The 20,531-nt window shown below is 46.8% G+C and overlaps 1 protein-coding gene across 1 annotated transcript in view; it reads right to left on the bottom strand.

The window, feature by feature from the left end:
* The window catches only part of LOC135820953 (death-associated protein kinase dapk-1-like), a 311,375-nt gene that overhangs the window by 18,671 nt on the left and 272,173 nt on the right, over nucleotides 1-20,531 (bottom strand). The window contains exons 10-12 of the mRNA XM_065334015.1: nucleotides 20,219-20,317; nucleotides 11,916-11,990; nucleotides 5,652-5,762 (exon numbers count right to left, since the gene is read on the bottom strand). Coding sequence (XP_065190087.1) covers nucleotides 5,652-5,762; nucleotides 11,916-11,990; nucleotides 20,219-20,317 — 285 coding nt within the window. The remainder of the gene's footprint in view (nucleotides 1-5,651; nucleotides 5,763-11,915; nucleotides 11,991-20,218; nucleotides 20,318-20,531) is intronic.

Here is a 20,531-nt window from a genome sequence, read left to right as displayed (position 1 = left end):
GTCAGCCGGAAAGTATCTTGCCCAATTCTTGGGCAGAATGAATGCGAAGCTCTACACCTCGTTCAACGCATATTCCAATCAAGCTCGAAAGCTGACAACCGGGAGAATGTCATCGAGCAATACCAGGACGTATTTACTGGGCAGGGGACGTTCGGTGAAAGCTACCACATTCAGATCGATGCTGACGTTGTCCCTGTCGCACAGCCACCAAGGAAAATCCCGCACAGCCGTCTTCACAAGTTGAAGGAGGCACTAGATGAAATGAAGAAAGGCGGAATCATCACGGATATGAGAGAGCCAGCGAAATGGGTCAGCAACTTGGTGATGTCTGAAAAGAAAAATGGCAAACTCAGAATATGTCTGGATCCGAAGCCGCTGAACAAAGCCATCATCCGTGAGCCATTTCCAACCCCTACACTTGACTACGTCCAAAGCAAGCTGGCGGGCAAGAAAGTATTTTCTGTGCTTGACCAATCATCATCATTCTGGCAAGTCAAGCTCAGCGAAGAGTCATCAAAGCTTTGCACATTCAACACCCCATGGGGCCGAATGAGATTTCTCCGAATGCCTTTCGGGATACGCTCCGCCAGTGACATTTTGCAGAGATGGAACTACGAGACATTTGGAGACATCGAAGACACGCACATAATGGTAGACGACACGGTTGTCGCTGGAGAGACAGATGGTGAACATGATGAAGTACTTGAGACTGTACTCGGACGAGCACGAGAGAAAGGAGTCAAATTCAATCCTGACAAGTTTCAATACAAAGTATCGGAAGTCAGCTACATGGGCCACCTAATTGGAGAGGAGGGCATTCGAGCTGATCCTGGGAAGGTCAATGCGATCAAGTCTCTACGATCACCAACGAATGCCGCTGAGCTGAGACAAATCCTGGGGATGGTCAACTTTCTAGCACAGTACATTCCTAATGAGTCGGCCATTACAGCACCACTCCGGCAGCTACTCAAGGATGACACAGACTGGCTGTGGTGTGAAGAACATACTATAGCCTTCCAGACAATCAATGAAATGCTGACGACGGCTCCCGTGCTGAAACTATTTGACCCGAAAGAAGACGTCGTGATTCAAGCAGATGCATCCAAGGACGGACTGGGTGCTTGCCTACTCCAAGCAGGTAGACCAGTCGCATATGCATCAAAGGCACTTACTAAGTCTGAAGAGAACTACGCGCAAATTGAGAAGGAGCTACTTGATATCTGCTTTGCGTGCGATAGATTCCGACAGTACATCCTGGGGCAGGATGTCGTGGTTGAAGCAGATCACAAGCCGCTAGAAATCATCCTGAGGAAGCCACTTCATGAAGCTCCTCTGCGCCTACAGAAAATGATGCTACGGTTGCAGCAGTACCAGCTGGATGTCCAGTACAAGAAAGGCGTGGACATGGTACTTGCAGACCCTCTATCACGAGCTACAGTAGACGCGGCCTCGCAAACCCTAGAGGACGGCGTCCTGGTCTATGATATGGGCGAGCTCACAGACACCACAGAGGAGAGACTCAACCAGCTAATTGCAGAGAAAAGAAAGACAGTGAGCTGCAACTACTGAAGAAGGTCGTCGAGGATGGTTGGCCGGAAACGTTCAAGGCTACACCGCCCTGTGTCAGACGATTCTGGAGCATGAGGGACAGAATCTCATATTTGGATGGCATCCTCTTTGTGGGCGAACGGTATATTGTGCCAGCCAGCATGCAACAATATGTTCTACGGATTCTCCACGAATCACACCAAGGCGTGGAGAAGTGCAAATACCGTGCATCGGAATGTGTTTACTGGCCTAGAATCCAGCAAGATATTGAAGACATGGTCAAGCGATGCCCAGTGTGTCAGCGATTCCAACCAAGCAACTGCCGTGAACCAATGCTACCACATGAGATACCAAAACTACCTTGGACCAAGCTTGGGAGTGACATACTGGAGTTCAATGGACGCTACTACCTGGTCGTAGCTGACTACACTTCAAAGTACCCAGAAGTCAACTGTCTAGGCACGACCAAAACCTCGGCAGCTGTCATTACCAAGCTGAAGAACATCTTCTCTCGCCACGGCATACCGGAAGTCATGATAGCAGACAACATGCCATACGCGAGCAAAGAGATGAAGGAATTTGCAAAAGAGTGGCAATTCAAAATAGTCACAAGCTCACCGACATACAGCCAAAGCAATGGAAAAAGTGAAAGTGTGGTGAAAATAGTGAAACGAATTCTGAAAAAAGCGCTGGAAGACCACTCTATGGATCCAGAGTTGGCGCTGCTGAACTATCGGAACACCAGAATCTCCGGCACGGAATACAGCCCTGCACAGGTGCTCATGGGACGCAGGCTGCGGGACCGACTGCCAATGCCAGCGAAAAAGCTGGAACCCAAGACGGTGGACCCTGCGGCAGGTCTTCAAAAGCAACAAGCTCGCCAGGAGTACTACTATAACCGAACCGCAAAAGAACGACCAGAATTCAGGCCAGGTGACGATGTGCTGGTTCGTGAACGAGGGAAATGGACACCTAGCAGTATTAGAGAACAACACGAAGCGCCAAGATCATACATACTGACAGATGGAAGAAGGCGCACATCCCGTCATCTACGCACCAACTACGGACCTAAAAATGATGACAAGCAGGAGTCGGCAGCGCGCATGCCGGATACGAGTGATGACAACGTTCCCTCTGGCCCGGAGAGTGTGGGTGACGGCATGACCCCTCCGGAAGCAACATATGACGCGGATAGATTGGACAGTCCGGCAGAGCCTCGCTATCCGCAGCGCAATAGAAAAGAAAAGAAGGCAGATGACTATGTTTACTACTAGTACAACATGATTGAGCATCTAGACACGCATGCGCAGCTTGACCTCCATGCATCAGCCTATTGGACTTCTAATATTCCCTACATAGTTCATCTTTTACTAGACCTTGCCTGTATGCCTACTCTTAACAAGGTACACTCCTATTCATTAGGGAAAGGAGAGATGTGACATATTCCACCAGCATTGAGTTAGTGCTTACCCTCACACTTCCATTCACACCTTATCCCCACACTTGCATTGTGTTAGTTATCACCTATGCTCTCCCCCCCCCCCCCTATATATACCATGCTATCTACTCCCATTGGGTATCTATTCCTTGACTCATCAAGTTGTTACACTATACTGTCCACTAACACCACCAGTTACTAAACAATCAGCTCATGGGATAACATTGCATGACACTGACCGACGGTACTGACGTTCTACAACTAACTGGCTAACAGGTCTAGCACATCTTGGATGCACACTCCAACAGCCTTCCAACTTGGACATCCAGTACAGCAAGAAACTATGGTTAACAGCACTAATAATGTGATACAACTAACCCTAAAGCTACCAAAGGCAAGTCCATAATGCAACCTATTTATGTACCTCTATTCCTCCTTGTGATTAACTTAGCATTTCAGATGTGTAGGTACGGTAAGGTTCATAACACCTCCATTCTACAGTGTTCCATTTGTGTTAGTTTGTGACATGTGTGAGTTATTTGAGTACACACATCTTGCACCAGTGTATTGTATAGTTAACCGATTCTCCTCTAATCAGCACCCTTGATCCTTTCGTGGCATGAAGCAAACTTTCGATTTGTGGAAGAGAACCAGCGATAATTATGTCAGAGTTTGCAACGTTTAAGCTTGTTCTTTTCCCACTGACTTTGCCCAACACCATAAATAGGTGGATGTCATGCTGAAAACAGAATGTCTCAGAAAATTGGTATTCATTGTAGTGCTTTTGCCTGTAGAGCACAAGTGGTGCTTTCATGAAGATTTTTCGAGGCGATGGTTTGATTGAGTTCTTGTGTGCTCCTGATAGCAGCGTAAGCCAGTCAATTTACAGATCAAGTAGGTTGGTAAAGCGCAAGCTCGAACGTTGCGAGCAACCAACTGTCTTACAAGTATAATTTCCTCAGAGGCCATTTCCACTTTTTCGGACTGTTATTCTCAGCGCAGACTGGGGATTTGCTGGTTTGGAAATGGAAATACTGCAAATGACGATCTGTCCTCTCCACTTGTTGTACACCTCCATGAGGGACACTGACTCATGCTGCTATCTAGTGTTCTCGAGGTGTTTGTCGCACTTGAAATGGAGTGTCTCTGAAAGTTTGTATCCCTGGTGATGTTCTGGCCTGGTGAACTCTTTGTTAGTGGTGCTCTCCAGGAACAATCTTCCTCAGCCTGCTCAACTCCAGCTGATGAGAGAACTTCTCCAAGCACTATATCCAGTGGTCCTTTATAATCCGGCACTATTTTTGCTATGAAAATTCTGCTGGATTAGGGAGGTTGTTGGATTAAAAATCTAAATTACTGCCGCAATGTGCATGAAAAGGACATTTAACCCTTTAAGAGCCGCCCCATACTTGAATGCGTCGTAAACGACGCATTCAAATGCAAAATTTCAAAAGATCGTAACTCAGTCCAATCTCGCTCAAATCCAGTGATCGAAATATCCAGGGCGAAGAGAAATCTCTCACCTGTCGGGAGAAACAATCCGCGAAGCGCTGCGAGCAACGGTTCCTGAGATAAATCACTCGTAAGTTGAGCCGCGATCGCGGCAATTTCAAAAGCGCGCAGTGCGACTTTAGTATTGATAATTTTGAGACTTTTCGTCAAGCTGGCTTACTCGAATTTGCACGGGCTTCACTGTTGATATTGTCAAGAGTACACAGCGAAAAAATTGGAACTCCACGATCGAGTAAAATGAAATATCTGGAGCGGGACGCAATTGGACGCATTTGGGGCATTTTTCGTACTGTCGCTGCGATCTAGCGCTGGATAGGCGGTGTGCTGGCTATCATGATCGACCTCATTCTCTTCCTCTCGCGGAGACCTTTCCAGGAAGCCCTAGATTGTGAGGATTGAGTGAGTAGAACTGAAGCTATGATCCAAAGAACACGAAAAAATACACAATTTTGAAAATTTCCTGTGGCTCTTAAAGGGTTAAGTTGCTGATAATTACCGTACTCGCGAGATCAGAGCCCTCTCTTGAACAGTGCCCTATCTCGATGGATGACGTGAACGTACAAGCATTTGAAAAACAGTGCCCTCTCTTGAATAGTGCCCCATCTGTGATGGACATTGAAAAAAATAGTGCCCCAAGGGCACTTATCGCGCGAGTACGGCATGCTGGTTTATAGAGGGTGCTGGATTATAAGGTACTGGATTGAAGAGGGACGACTGTACTACTATTGATTAACGGACAGATCAAATCAAAATGACATCCGCGGACTAAGAACATATTTTTATCGCAGACTTGCTTAGCGATACCGATAGAGGTCAGGCGGACTCGCATCAGGAAGTCGTAAAATGACTACATGTAAGTAGTGCAAGCATAGGAATGGTTTTTCCTAGTGTGGTGAAACTTCTTCTTGGTCTGGAGACAGTGGAGAATATTCGGGTTTCTGCTGAATGGTGAAACGTTCTTAGTGTGACACGACTACACTGATTATATTCCGTTGAATGTTTTCTTGTAATGGAGCATTATGAAGAAGTCTGTGAGTATCACGAGGCCAGCTGATACAGTTCTAAATTCTGAGGTTTTTCCTGAGAATTTCATTTTTGATAACGCCAATGCGCCTCACTTGCAATCGGTTGGTTAAAAACAGCAGCCTCTCACCTTGATGAGTTGTCGAATACAGTCATGACTGGCTGCGGAAAATGCTCCAACCCAGCCTTCCATATCCAACAACTTGACCGACACATTGCTAATGCAATCGAGAATGGTCTCCTGTAAGAAAGAGGGAACCAAAGCACAACAGCAATTGACCACTGTAATGGTATAACGGTCTCGACTTGGATTACAGCTACACAATCGCTCAGTGGTTAGAGCGGATGGTAGGGTGAAGGGGTGGGGTGGAGGGGGGGGGGGGGTGGGGGGGGGGGGGGGGTGGAGGGGAGGGAGAGGGTGTTTGGACGGCAATGGCATCGGGACCATAACACATTTTCGGCCCCTAGCGGTCAACTTCCTAGGCGCAACCGCAATTGTCACCTAACTTCCACTCTGAATTTTCATTGAATATAGCACCGGCTCTCTGCTTTTTTCGCTCAGTATCGAGATGGTGAGGTCCAGTAGGCATGGTAAGCTTACCCCGAAGGAAACTCGGCGTGTTGCGCGAGTATGCGCCTGTTTGAAAGGTTTAGCGGCACCTTAGAAAGCAAGTGCTCGTCCTCCAACTCAACGTGTTCAGTACGAATTTTATGGCAAGGTAGGGATGTGGCCGGTGCAGCGCAGAGTGCAGCGACCGAATGTAGGTCTACGCACCGGAACTGTGGCTGGCAAAACGGAAGTGACCGAGAGGGTGATCGTGAATGATGCTGACTATCGCAAAATGCTGCTCCAGATGGACGGTGTTTTTTATGTAATGAGAACAAAGATATGGTGGTTCAAGCGAAGTTCAGGGCAACCTGAGGCGGGGACGACCTAGTACTACCAGCACGATGGAGCTAGAGCCCACACCGGCAAATTCAACCAAAAACAATGGGCTTGACACGGAGCAAAAGCCGCCCTCAAAATAGCGGTAGTGACACAGCCCGCGCAGTCACCGGACCTAAATTCCAACGATCTTGCCTTCTTCGCTTCTTTGCAGTCCAACGTAGACCTCGTCAAAAAGAAAAATGTGAAGGACCTGATCAGCGTCATCGAGCTTTGCTGGAACAAGTATCCAATCGAGCGAATGGAATAGGTGTGGAGGGTTCTCTTTGCATCCTTCAAGGGGATCTTGTCAAGCAGGGGCAAAAACACCTACAGCAATCACACGGGTAGTCACACAGCTCATGCGAAGTCCGACAGGCAAGGCGATAAGCACAACCAATCCTACCCTCGCACAGAAGTGGAGAGATTTGCTGACCAATGCCCTAGTAAAAGTCGCATGCAGAGCGTCCTGACAGTGACGTCACAACATCGGAAAGTGATGAGTGTGGAATCGAAAGTGAGAGCTAACTTCGGTTGTGAGTTCCAATATCCTTGGAACAGTTGTATTTTGTATTTTATTATATTTAAGGATTTCCCAAAGGGTTTGGGCCTGTCGAGGGGATCTCTTGCAAGAGGAATGGAATGACAAATTTATGTAGAGGGAGCAGTTTTAAAAAGCAAGGATAGGCTAAGGAAATAGATCGAGGCATACAAAATCTGGTAATGAAGGAGTTGGGATACCGTCAGTGTAATGAATTTGTCGGCGAAAATGCTGATAGAGAGAATGCTCCACTCGAGATATGTTCTCGGACTGCTTGTTCTGTACAGTACTAATGTTGTGCCACTTGACTTTGTTCAAAACTATCACTTGAGTGAAGAACAATCATGTTTTCATTGTGTGAAGATAAGCGACAATTTCGGTTGCGGGGAGGAAGTATATATTTTTGAATTACACTTTTTGGACATACTTTTAAAAGTACAAATTTGGAGTATGGATGCGCTGAGGAATACTGTTCTTTCACACTTTTAAGAACGTTTTTAGTGGAAACAAGATGCTTTGACATTTAGAAGGAGGTCCCACTGTGGCTCGAACCTAAACTACATGATCTACTGTTCCCAAACCACTGGCATCCCTCCATACAAGGTACAATGAATGAGGCATGTCCAAATGCAATATGCACTGTGTTACACCACATCAGGTTCTTGAACATCCGCATTTTGAAAGGGCAACAGCAATAGACAATCAATGGGCATAACTAAGGAGTTTTTTTGACGACCTAGCTAACAGCTTGAATGTGGATTTAATCTGCTTCTCATTACATAGGTTACTTTTCCTTGTGTGAATATATGTATGTACATGTACCCAACGCTGTACACAGCTAGCTGTTTCGGCCATAAATCATGCCTTATCAGTACAGCTACGAGCTTTAAGTAAGTCGAGTTGCCGGCCATGGTACAAAGGTGGAACCACAGAAATTAAGACAATTCGTTGCTCTAGCGCCAGAGTGCTGAACTGTATGTATATGTATGTGCCGGAGGATGCACCCAGTGTGCTGACAGTGCTTAACACCGCAGAGGGAGAGCGTAATACAGGCCAACAAGGGCAATCAAAAGTTGTCTGTCGCTACCTAAAGTTTCATGCTTTCGCAATCATCGGGCAACATGAGGATTGCACTGGCCATGCCCGTATATATGCCAGGAGAGGATGGGTCTTGTAGCGCTGTGCGAAAAAGCTGTGTGTGTATGTATGTACTCAGTCTGTGAACAAAACTGTTTCATCCTTTGTGTGTGTGGGGGGGGGGGGGGGGGAGGGGGGGGATGTATGCATGTGTGTACATGTATGTCGCTACATGGTGCGACACAAGTGCACAGTGGAACGAGCAAAGCCGGTGAAGGAGCAGTCTGGGTCTGTTGAATGTGTTACATGCGGCCGCTGGCTTCTATCTCACGGGGACAGGGCGAACCATTGGTGAGGTCACTATCCAGCTCATTCTCTCAGCTAGCCTCGAAAGCAGCAGCAACAACAGCTACGGAAACAACCAGTAGTTCGAGACGGGCCAGGTTTGGCATGTCAGTGCCTTGTATGCCAGCGAACCTTCATGCCCATCAGTGGAAGGACTCGACATAAGTGCAAGCTGACTGACGTTCCAACTACAGCGGCACCACCCCTGGAGTGCTCCGCCTGTCACTGGACCTTCCGCTCAACTAGCGGCCGGACACGCCACCGATACTGCAGGGTGACTAGTACCATTTGACCTGTCCCTTCAGAGACTGCGAAGCCAGATTTGGCAGCAGGATCAAGATCAAGATGCATGTATGTATGTATGTATGTATGTATGCATGTATGTATGTATGTATGTATGTATGTATGTATGTATGTATGTGTGTATGTGTGTATGTAGGGGGAAGTGGCCCCACAAAGAGGGCTCAACAGTGCTGAGGTGCACTGGAGCTAGTACACAATGGAAGCGGTCCTCACCAAGAAAACATAATCTGTTACTACTCCGAGTTTCTTGAGTTATCAATCATCATGCAACCTTAATTATATAAAGAAAAAATGACCAAGAAACCACAATCTTTGAGCCACACAAGTTGTGTGGAATGTTGCTTTGCGTCCTTGAATCGTGGTTTGACCATGTTGTCTAGTTGTCTTACCAGTACCGTCATCAACATGCATGAACATCCGCCAACGTCCTTTACAGCTGAGACTTTCAACTCGTGCTTGTCTTGGTTGCGCTCACCTTCCCCTCCTCATGTTATTTCTATAACTAAGAACCTTCCAATTTGGAAGGCTGTTGGAGTGTGCATCCTAGATGTGCTAGAACTGTTAGCCAGTTAGTTGTAGAACGTCAGTAACGTTGGTCAGTGTAGTGCAATGTTATCGCATGAGCTGATTGTTTAGTAACTGGTAGTGTTAGTGGACAGTATAGCGTAACTTGTGGTTTCTTGGTCCTTTTTCTTTACTACTAGTATAAATTATATGCAAATAATCGACGTGGAGACAACAATTTTATGATAGCAATAAAGAGAACAAATTCTGCAGTCTTCGCCACACTACAACAAAGTCATGAAAGTTTACCAGAATTAATTTTCTTGTCACATTCATCAGTGGAAAGTCGTGACTAAAGAGTAACCATGCTGAACAATGATTAAATATACATTCAATGATGTGTTACGAGAACAAAATACAGTGCCAAAATAGAATGAGGGAAGGTGAGACAATAGAAGTGAAGTGAGAGCTAAGTGCAATGGCGGGTGAGAAACTAATAATAGAGAGGTTTTGCAGAGCAAACGTTCGCAATGATTTTCGCGTTCCGGGGTTGCGAAAACTCTTGCGAACTTGCGAACGTTCGCGCGAAATTTGTGTTTTGCATGTTTTTCGCTCCAAGAAATTTTCGCGTGCACTCGCTTGTTTGAGAAGTGGTCTTCATCCGATTATTTTGTTGTTCCGAGTGGCGGCACCCTGAGTCATGGCCTAAGACGAGAGCTCTTTGACTACCTTGTCCATGGCCGGAGACCTACAGACAAACGGGTTGGCTTGTGCCGTAATCTGGCGCATCAACACCTGAAATTCAAAAAGGCATCGTTGATGTGACAGATTCCGTATCGGTAGAGGATTCATATGCAGAGCATATCTGCATGACCCGATCGAGCGATAACTCACTGGCATACTCTTCTTCGAGCACCCGTCGTTGCATCGCTCGATCCCTTAGGCCACAGACAAGCCTGTCGCGGAGCCGGGTTTCCCGAAGTTGGGCCTCATGGCCGCACAGTGACCCGCATCTACCGCACTGCAGACTATCTGGGTAGCTGCATGCATCATGCAGCTGAGACAGACCCGAGAAGTACTGGCTGATACTCTCACCTTGTCTCTGGCTCCTGCCATGGGAGGCCTGGCGGTCGAGTGACGGGTTTCTTCGTTTTCTCAGGAAAGCTTGCAGCTTCTGGATAGCAACCCGCTCATCATCGCCGTCAGCTATGGGAACTACGCCCGCCTGCCACAGCCGCACCCAACCGTCGTTGAGATCTGTACGGAGAACTGCCTGCTGCGTAACTGTACCTGCGGTTCTGCATAGCCCAGTCAACGACACGTAGTCGGACCACTTGACTTTCCACTCGAGGAAACCAGCTAGGTCTATCGAGTCTGGACTGGGCAGGTGGGGTATTTCCGCTCTTCGGGCCCACGGCCCTGCCTCTGGCTGTCCTGAGGTGGATGGTGGCGGGCCGCTGCCGGCGGGCTGGCTTGACTGCGCCGTTGTGAGTCTAAGCAGAATCTGCTGCTGCTGCTGGCTGAGGGATTGGACGATAGACTGCAGCAGGCTTCCTTCTTCTTGAGTCCCTGGCTGCATCCGCTCTGTCAACCCGTCGTTGGCTGCTGCTGCTTCCTCAGCCTTGGCCTTGACAGAGGTTCGTGTCTTTCGCTGCGCCATGTTGTGTCCTGCTCAAGGCAGACCCACTCTTCGAAAGATGATAATGAATCATCAGTAAAACGCAATGGCTTTTAAAAGGAAGCTGGCTGCAAAGGCGGCTTGAAAGGTGACATGTGAATGTGTTATGCGCAAGGCGCCAGAGGTACAGCAGTGCAGGGCCTAGGGTGCGAACAGTAGCACTAGCAGCCCGAGTGCCAAGACCCATGCAGGGAAAGGTGCCATAATATCACCACAATGATATTCCCTAAACTGTCTTCGTTTAGTCGCGTGCATGTGTGATATGAGCATGCGCGATTTTGTAGTCGAGAGTTCTTTTGTCAGTCTTCTTGTTTGTCTTTTTGAGTGTAGTCTGCTTTTTCCGTTATGTCATAGTCCCTGGTTTCCGTCATGTCAATATGATAATGTAAGAAAACTAGTCTTGTCAATTGTGTCCTGCGTCCCGGGAACGGCATTACGGAGCGTAATGGCTGTAATTCTGTCACATGCGTGATCTGCACCGCCAGGCGCGTGCTGACTGATCAAACTGCACTGCAGGGTTGAACTGTGCTGTACGCAAAGTACATTGCCGTCGAACATTTTTTTGGCGGGAAAGGCTCTCTTTCCTTGGGTTTTGAGAGAAATCCAGGGATTCTGCATGTCTTGTCAATGATCGAGATTTTTCTGGTTGGTGAGTATGGAATTTCTTTAGCTCGTGAAGCTTTGATGCTGCAATCGCCAGTCACTTCTCGACTTTAATGTCAGATGTTCCATCTCCAGGGATGGTCGGTCCGAAGTACTTGAATCATTGCCCCTGCTCCAATGATATTCCATCCACATGCAGTGCAGGGTCACCAGGTCAAACAGGCTGATCAGGTGTCACCATTATTGTCTCATTGGCATGTAGCACGAGGTCTGTATCGTTGTCTAGGAGACAACCAATCAGTGACATTCCCGCCAAGGGCCTTATCGGAGTTTAAAGCCCCCTCTATCATAATTTTACTGCTGTTGATGACATGTTGGGTGTAAAAGAAAGAAACCTACTGGTAACAAAAGCACGTACCATGACAGGAATCCAATGACTAGAATAGCTTATCCATGAGATTTTTCTTGCGCGACCACAGAGAAAAGCTACAACCTGCAGAGACAAAGTAGGCAACACTAAAGCATCTGTTAGGATCTCATTTTTAAACTTCTTAAGCTTAAACACGTTTCAACTAAGGCCGCAGCGAAAAAGTCCTTTCGCATCACACGCATATACGTGTACATGTACGTGCGCGCAGTTCATGATGTGTCAGGCCCAAGCTCTTCCTTCCTGGCTCTGGCTAGACATTTCGGTCCTTTGCTTCGAGTTAACTTGATCGAGTCGGATTTTTTAAAGGGGGTTGTATCTGCCAAGTGTGACGTTTCAACACTGATATGTTTTAGTTTAGAAACTTTAGTGGCCATGATTCTGCCTGCAGTTTCCGTCACTATAGTTGAAGACGGCCTGACCGTCGTCAACAGCTGCATTGTTAGAGTCACGGAGGCGTGTTAGAAACTATTCATCCAGAAGGTGTCACTCACTTCAAAGCAGTGTGTGCTTCCTCCACTGAAACCGGGTCAAGCCGCAACGATGCTGACAAGAGTCATAATGTTGGATTTGATTTGGAGTTCGGACTAGGCCCCGGCGGATAATGCTGGAGAATTTGATGGATTCTGGTTTTCAATACGCTCGCATTCTGCTCCAAAATAGCACTGATAATGCTTGAATTCTGCTTAGAAAAAATGTAAATAGTGCTTTAGATTACTGTTGCAGATTGGTAACTGCATACATGTATTTTGCAGAATAAGTTTTGTTCTACGAAACAGAAAAAATTCAAGAAGCACAGAATTATTATTACTCAGCAGACAAAGGCGCAGTAGTAGTCGTGGGGGTATTGTGAATTCTCACGAAAATCCAAAATTTTGCAAGAATATGATAGTTTTCGCAAGAATATGCTAGTTTTCTGCAAAACTTGCCGGATTATGCAAGCACAGTGCTAATTTCCAGAAAGTGTTAAATATGCTAGATATTTTTTTACTAAGTACACAACCTACTCGTCAGGAGGGGAGAAGACAACAGAGGATACAATAACAAAACAGCAGGGAGAGTAGGGGCTGCAAAGCAAGCATGTGCTGGTGAGGCAAGCCCACAACACCGACCTATGGTCTCGGCGTTAACGTGAGCTTGTGCACCATAGCCGAAAAGAAGGGGGTGATTTAGTGCGATAAAGACAATGGAAGGTGAGGTAGAATGGTTGAGGAGAGAGAAAGAAAATGAAAGAGAGAAAGAGGGAGAGCGAGGGTGCGAGCGAGAGAGGGGTGGGGGTGGTGGGGGTGGAGAGAGAACACGGAGAGAGAAAAATAGTTTCAAAGGCAGTTCAGATGCAGTGAACATGATGCAATGCTTTGGGGGGGGGGGGGAGCTTCAAGATGGAAATTGTTCTGAACTGTTAGAGGGAGTCTATGGCCCAAAGCCACTGGCTTCGGCGAAGATGGTAGTGGACGTTCGCTTTGAAGGATTGTAGGCCCTTAGGAGATGGTGGTTTGGTGAATAGGGAGGATGACAGCGCGTTCCAGGTGTTGATGATGTTGTATGGAAAGGCGCGTCTTAGGTAGTTAGGAGCGCCTGGAGGGGGAACATTTTCCAGTTGGTAGGGGTGTGAAGCAGATTGTTGGCATTGTCTCCGGGTTACAGGTGCGGCACGGTGGACAAGGAGAGGAGGGATCATGGATCTCAGCAGAGGAGGACCTGGTTGGCCCAGTAGCTTGTAGACGAAAGTCAGCGCCGCCACTGTCCGTCGGGCCTCGAGGCTCTGTAGCAAGATTTTGGGTCCCAGGAAGTGGAGGGCACGCCTCTGCACTCTGTTAAGGTGTTCAAGGTTGGTGGGAGCAGCTCCCATCCAGACAAGGGGAGCGTACTCGAGCAGGGGCCAGACGAAGCCGTGATACACGGCCATCATGCCCCGGCAGTCCAGAACAGCTCTACGTAGGAGGCCAAGACGTGAGTTTGCCCTGGCAGCAACTGACCGGAGATGCGTGGAAAAGGATATCAAATATAATGCTAGCATTATCCGCCGAGGCCTAGTTCGGACGCCCGTTTTTTTCCTCAAACTGGAGCAACAGAAAGTTGAAGTTCCTGGCCCGCGATGATCGCTGAACGATGTGTTGATGCGCAACGGCTCGGAGCTCTGCTTTGCTCGGTGTCTGAATATGACCAGTTTAGTTGTTCCTGGCGGTCTGATCGAGCTGTTGTCTCGTTGATTAAGACCAATCGAGCATGTGTTTAAGTTTGATGTGAATAATGTCATAGCGTTACCGAAATATGTATATGTTCCCAAAGGGGAACGTTGGCCGGATTGTGTACCCAAAGGATGCTGGTTTTCATGAAAGGAAGATGCGACGTGATCAATTATTAATTTTCTATGTGTTAATGGAAGAAAAACCTTACACGCACCATCTTCAACTCAAATGGTCTCTTTGCTGCAAATTAGTGTTAGTGGTCCAAAATAAACGTGAAATACTACAGGTGGAGAACACAATTATGATGGTCATCGAGGAGTGTCAGTAACCACATGTCAGTGGTTTGCTGCTGATGCGTCACTGGTATATACCGTGACAGTTTTGTACCATGATCGAAATGCAGTTGAGCTCCACACTAGGAGCGTTTACACTTTTTGTTTTGTATGCACCACTTGCAATGATCATGTGTTGTCAACATGCTGTTGTGTCAAACACCATTCTAGCGCACATCAACTGGAAGTCTGGACACTGGTGATGCTGCACGGGGTCGGTTTTCATCAAACAGATGGCGATCTCAGGATGAAACTAGATGAAGGACATCGGCTTGGGGCTCACGGCTGTTTGGATAATTGGCACGCTCAGATTAGTTGCAAGAGGTTGGTACATTAGCCAGACAAGAAGAGTTCCAATGAATCCCTCAAGATAAATTGTTTCCGAGCTAGTGTTGTCCTTCAATGTCCTTGTCGCGGATATTGTGCGGTACTGACTCGTCCACTATTTCTAGAGAAGTACAGGGTGTACACCCCATGAGAGATCCACTGGTGATGACGTAACGAACTCGGGGTGATCGTCAATGGATGAGTCAAGTTGCATTTGAGGTTGGCTATCATCGTCAGCAGTCTATTTCACCCAGCGTGTTATTCCAGCTGGTTGCAGATTGACACTTTTCGCCGTCGTCCTCACAATAACAGAACAGCCACCAACGTCATCATCCTCTCCACTCCTTAGTCTCACAATTATCTAGCTCCATATTTCTAGCAGATTCCGTGATACGTTTATCATCCATCAAATCATCTGATTACTCGTCTTTTTTGTTGTCCACGTTCAGATTGCCAGTATTCGGTGGCACTATGACAAAGATCTGAAGGGTGCTTGAGTTCTCGACAGCTTCCTCAGCTTCCACTAGAGTCGCTATTCTTGATTACACTTCCAGGAAGGACTCTGCTACCATAGACATTTCCATCTGCTATACCCCACAACTATCTGCATTTTTAAGTCCAGCTGCCTTCGTGATCTTGACAGCTATGCCCGTGCCAGAAAACAATGGAGTAACATCTGCTCAGCCATTTAGTTTAGTACTGCTCTTCCCAAATTTGACCTTTATTACAAGAAGTGTGTCCTTGGGAGAATGAAATTGAAGACACCACTGCAGCTGTACTTATGGTTGATAAATATGGTGGTAAAGACACACCTGGCAATATGGCGGTAAACACACGCCTGCCCACACACGCTCTCTAGGCTGCAAAGTTCTGGCACAGAGCTCTCCTTCTCACCACCACCACCATCAGTTCGCGCCTGGCGCCTGGTCGATGCATGGCTGGCGGTATCCGGCATAGCAGGCTGGTACATCAAGTAGCGCATGGCACATAGATGATGACACAGCAACGACATACCTCGATTGCGACGTACAAATTCCGGTTGCTGCTCAGTGACACTGCAAAGGAAAGCGCAAGCCAAAGTCAGCGCAGCAAAAGCTACCCAAGGCGATTTGGGCGCGCATGCGCAGCAGTTGAGTGCACGTGTAAAGCCAGCTCAGTCGCAGCTAGCTAGCATGAGATAGAGAGCAGCGTATCGGTCTTATCGCTAACTAGGGTTAGCCCAAAAGCTAACCCAACATTTACAAGACTCTCCTTTTTCTTTTTCATTTCGTTTTCCCATTCTCACACACACAAGCTCACAGTCAATTCTGCCGTCGCGAGTCCCATTCGGGACGGATACGAGAAAATAAATTAATATTAATAATCCGGTGCTTGAGCATACCAAGACCAATGCAACGGTACAAGAGCATCCTGCACCCGAGGATAACGAGCCTGAAGCTAGAGATACTTCAGACGCCAACATCTCTCCGCAGGACCAGAAGATCAAGATTCTGTGGGATTTCACTATCTGGTGCAATCGCTTCATTGAGCACCGACGGCCTGACATTGTTCTGGTTGATGGACCTGCCAAGAATGCCCTGATCATTGACATTGCTGTACCTGGTGATCCACGCGTTGCTGGAAAGGAAGTTAAGAAACGTGCCAAGTATCAACTGCTTGCTCGCGAAATCCATCAGCTATGGCAAGTTGAGACTCAGATTGTTCCTGTGGTAGTTGGGACTTTAGGCACCGTTTCCACCATCGGTGTCACCAGCTACTGCTCTCTGTCTGAATTGCAAAAGAATGCTCTCCTTGGCTCTGCATCTATCCTGCGTAAGGTCCTTGATTCGTAATGCTCTGGGTTGGGTGGTGGAGTTCTTTCGGTCCGATTTTCCTCCAAACTCTCTCGTGTTCCTATGATCGATATTTAAAAAGTGTTGTGTGTTTCTCTCTGTTGTTTACCTACAATCATATTTAATATCCATATGATGCATGGCCCCACCTTTGGCGGCTGGATGCTAGCCCGGTGGGTGCCCATCTCCGGCCTTCGGCCGAGTGCTGATGGACACCACACTAAAGCTAAAGCGCTATTATCTGGAAGAAATACCACTGAATGTAGAAACAAGAGGCGAAAGTTCAAGAAAACCATATAAAGCATCCACACTTTGTTGCATATTGTTTACCGTATTTCCGGGATGTTAGCCGACCCCCCCATTTTGGGCCCAAAAATTCGTATATTTTCGGAAATTCGGAGTATAAGCAGCACATCAGAGTTTGAAATTTTGGACTTCCAAACTTGATTGGCCCTAATACATACAATACAAATTAATATAAATATATTAATTTTATAATACTCATAAAAAGGACACACTTCAGGCTCTTTACGAACATCTTGAAAGTTTTTGGTTTCACAAGTATACTTTCAAGCCTTCTCATCAGGTGAAATACAGGCAAAGGAAAAGGAACAGTGGATTAAGTACAGTAAGGAGGTGGTAAAACAGCGCAAAGAAGACTAAAGTAAACATTTGTATTATCGCATTTTTGTCTTAGAGGAAACTGTTTACTACATTAATTTCACTAATGGTTAAAAAGTTGAGAAGCACGACAGAAGTTCCAGCAAAAGTCTCTTTGTCAGTCCTCACTCTGAACTGACAGCATAGAAGCATTGCACAACTGCAGTGATGGATTACTGTTCATGAGAAGTACTACCTCCGACAAGCGGAACTTAGCGCGTTTTTTACTTCAAATTACTCGAAATAACTCACACTTTACATTCGAAAATAATGATTGACTTGCCAAAATACAACTAACTTTGTATTGCTCAACAAGGAAATATTCATTAGAGACACCAGTTACCGTAAAGTCGCAGATAAAAGCCGGGTTTGCATACAAGCACATCGCGGATCCTGAAAATCAAACGGGTCAAATGCATAAAAGCCTGTCGCGCGTAGAAGCCTGGCTTCTATGCAGGCGCGGATTGGGTAGGTCAAGAGTGCATGCGCTATGTACAGTGCATAGTAAAACTGCCGCCATACCGGTAGTCAGTAGTAGATCTATACGTGTCGCGCGTAGAACCCTGGCTTCTATGTGCACACAAGCCTGGCAAAAATATCAGTGGTGCATATAAGGATGGTTTGCATACAAGCCTGGTTTGCATTAAAGCCTGGTTTGCATTAAAGCCTGGTTTGCATTAAAGCCTGGTGCAGAAAGAGGCTTATATGCTTATAAGCCCGGCTTTTATCCGCGACCTTACGGTAGTCTGAATCATTCTCCTCTGACTCAGAGATCGCAGCTTCTTCTGGCGAGGAATTGTCCCTGTAGTGAGACGAAAATGCGACAGGAGTTGATTCAGTTGCAGCAAGTACCTCTTCTGCCGTGATCGCTCTGGAAATCTCGGTGTCGCGCGTGTGTGCTATGCTCAAGCCACAATGTCGAGGGTAGTCATTTCCACCGCCACTCTCCAGAATGCCGCGAATTGTGTAACACCTCCACATGCGCCTGGACTCCCAACCTTTTCGCCGCATATTCTCACCAACAATCCAAAATTGCCGGCAGCAATTCCTGGCAAATTTCGTTAGTCACCAGAGACGCATCGCTCGGAAGGCTATTGAAAGACGCTAGGTTGTTGGTATTTTCGCTCCTGCTCTTGTAGTAGTTGAACACTCTCATGTGGGGTAGTGCCTTTGCTGTTTGCATTACGCAGAGCTCACTGGCTTGTCAGTTTGAGCACTCTGGCAAGGTACGCTCGGGCCTGATTGGAAATTTTTATTTTCATTGCTATCAGGTTCGGCCTCATTTTCTCTGTGCTGCGCTGATGAGTTCACAAAGAACGAAACAGCATGCTGTCCGCAGATTGAGTAGGTTGTTGACATATACGCCTGGACTCTGTTCTGGCGGAGTGACCAGGTGAAGAGAGAGAACTCCTTGGTTTTGCATTGACATGCAAAGGCACGACAATTCTCCTTCGCAGAATGGAAGCCCGCACCGTTGTGCTGGTACACGAGAGACTGGTCTGCCTTAGCAAACCACCCTCTGAGTAAGTCTGAACTATGTGCCACTCACCAGCTTATCGCTTGGCTTCCTGCACCCGGTGGCATCGAGCTACAAGTAGGTCATACCTCACAGCTTTGTGAAGTTGTGGTACCAACACAAAAGCAAAAAAAAACGCCAAGTTTCGCTTGTCGGAGGTAGTAGTACATAAGAAGAAGTCGAATGACACCATAATTATCATAAACTCATTGCACATTGTACTTACGTGTTAGTGGCTTATGCTACGAATGAAATGCTCTACATTTGCCAAAGCATGCACCTTCACATACTTAAAATAAATACATATGTTATGCAAACAAGCGTTTCGGAGACATTTGATACGGATACCGCGGACAGTCGCGAAGTAATTATGTTTTAAAATTAGTTGTTTTTAGAGAAAGAAGAATATCCTTTTTGTGTTCGGTGGGATTGAAAGATCTGCCAGTTGGCCGGAGAGCTACAACACTGGAAGGAGAAGAAAGGGCTTGCGGAATCTTCTCTGTCTTCATGGCAACAGGACTTTAGTTTGCGAGAGACTTCCGTCCTGTCATCGCGGACGGAATTCTTGTTGCTGCTACCAGAAAATTCGGAGAACGAAACAATCGTAAGTCATTTGGTGAAGCGGGTTGTGTCGGTAAACAAATGCAGAACGTTCTGGCGCCGTGTAACAGCAGTCCAAACACGTTTCAACTTCGGAGAATGAAGCGCTTCCCTATTCCGTTGACAAGCACGGCATTCGCGGGTATATATGTAATGCATTTTCGCATCAGCTTGCAGTAGATCGTCAGGAGCCAGAGGTACTAGGTAGGTGTCGTTGTGGAAAGAATATGTTGTTGTAGCTGACAAGTGACATGCTTGTAGTGTCTCTTGACCGTGCTGATCGCCAGAACTAAAAATATGGTAGATATTGGAATTTTTTAGTTCTGGACCCAGTGATCGCCACCAGCACTGTTTCTGTCAAGTTTGTAGTGAATGCGTCCATGAGGAATCTATCATCTGGTTGTCTCTACCCGTGACTCCAACCGCCAATCGCAATGGATAGTCGCCCGGAGTTTTGGGGTGCCAGCTGCTAGGCATCAAGTCTGAACCAAATAATTGTATGCTCCTTGCAATGAAAGTAACTTAGTTGTGATGTGTTGTACAAGTTCGAAGATCCTTGAATTTTTTAATTGCTTTTTTGGATGAATTGGGTGGACCATCCTGGACGAAAAGTGGTACGACCATGGCGGTAGTGGTCATACCGTGTGTGACGCCCCTGATTCATCACTTGCTTCACCAAAAGCCTATGCATACATAAAAGAGAGCAACCAGAGTGCCAGGTAACAACACCAGGACATGACTCATGGGTCTGCTGGCACAAATCAGTTCATCTGGATAAGTCGAAAAGGCAAACCTGTACTACTAGTATACCTGTAATGAACTATAGAGTGATTACCTCTTGATTGCTAAGTACAGTACGGATGTACTTCAATATGATGGACACAACCTCTGTATGCCATCCTTGCAATGCCAGATCAAGTGGAGTATCATAGACCTAAAAGATAACAACACAAAAAAAGCCACCCAAAGGTGCACTGTGCTGTTAGAACCCCAGTTCAGGTACCCATTTTGGACCCTTTTCAAATTTCAAATTCTGCAGCACTGCACTCTGTACGATAAAATCACTAAAAATTGCCAAATACGGGAGCTCGCCAGAGCCAGGGCCTATCTTGTTATGACTAGACTGTAGTTTAACTTAGTAACTTAGT

This window comes from Sycon ciliatum, chromosome 7, assembly GCF_964019385.1.
Source record: "Sycon ciliatum chromosome 7, ocSycCili1.1, whole genome shotgun sequence".
NCBI lineage: Eukaryota > Metazoa > Porifera > Calcarea > Leucosolenida > Sycettidae > Sycon > Sycon ciliatum.
The sequence above is the reverse complement of the archived record's forward strand: the minus strand, read 5'-3'. Positions and strand labels throughout refer to the sequence as shown.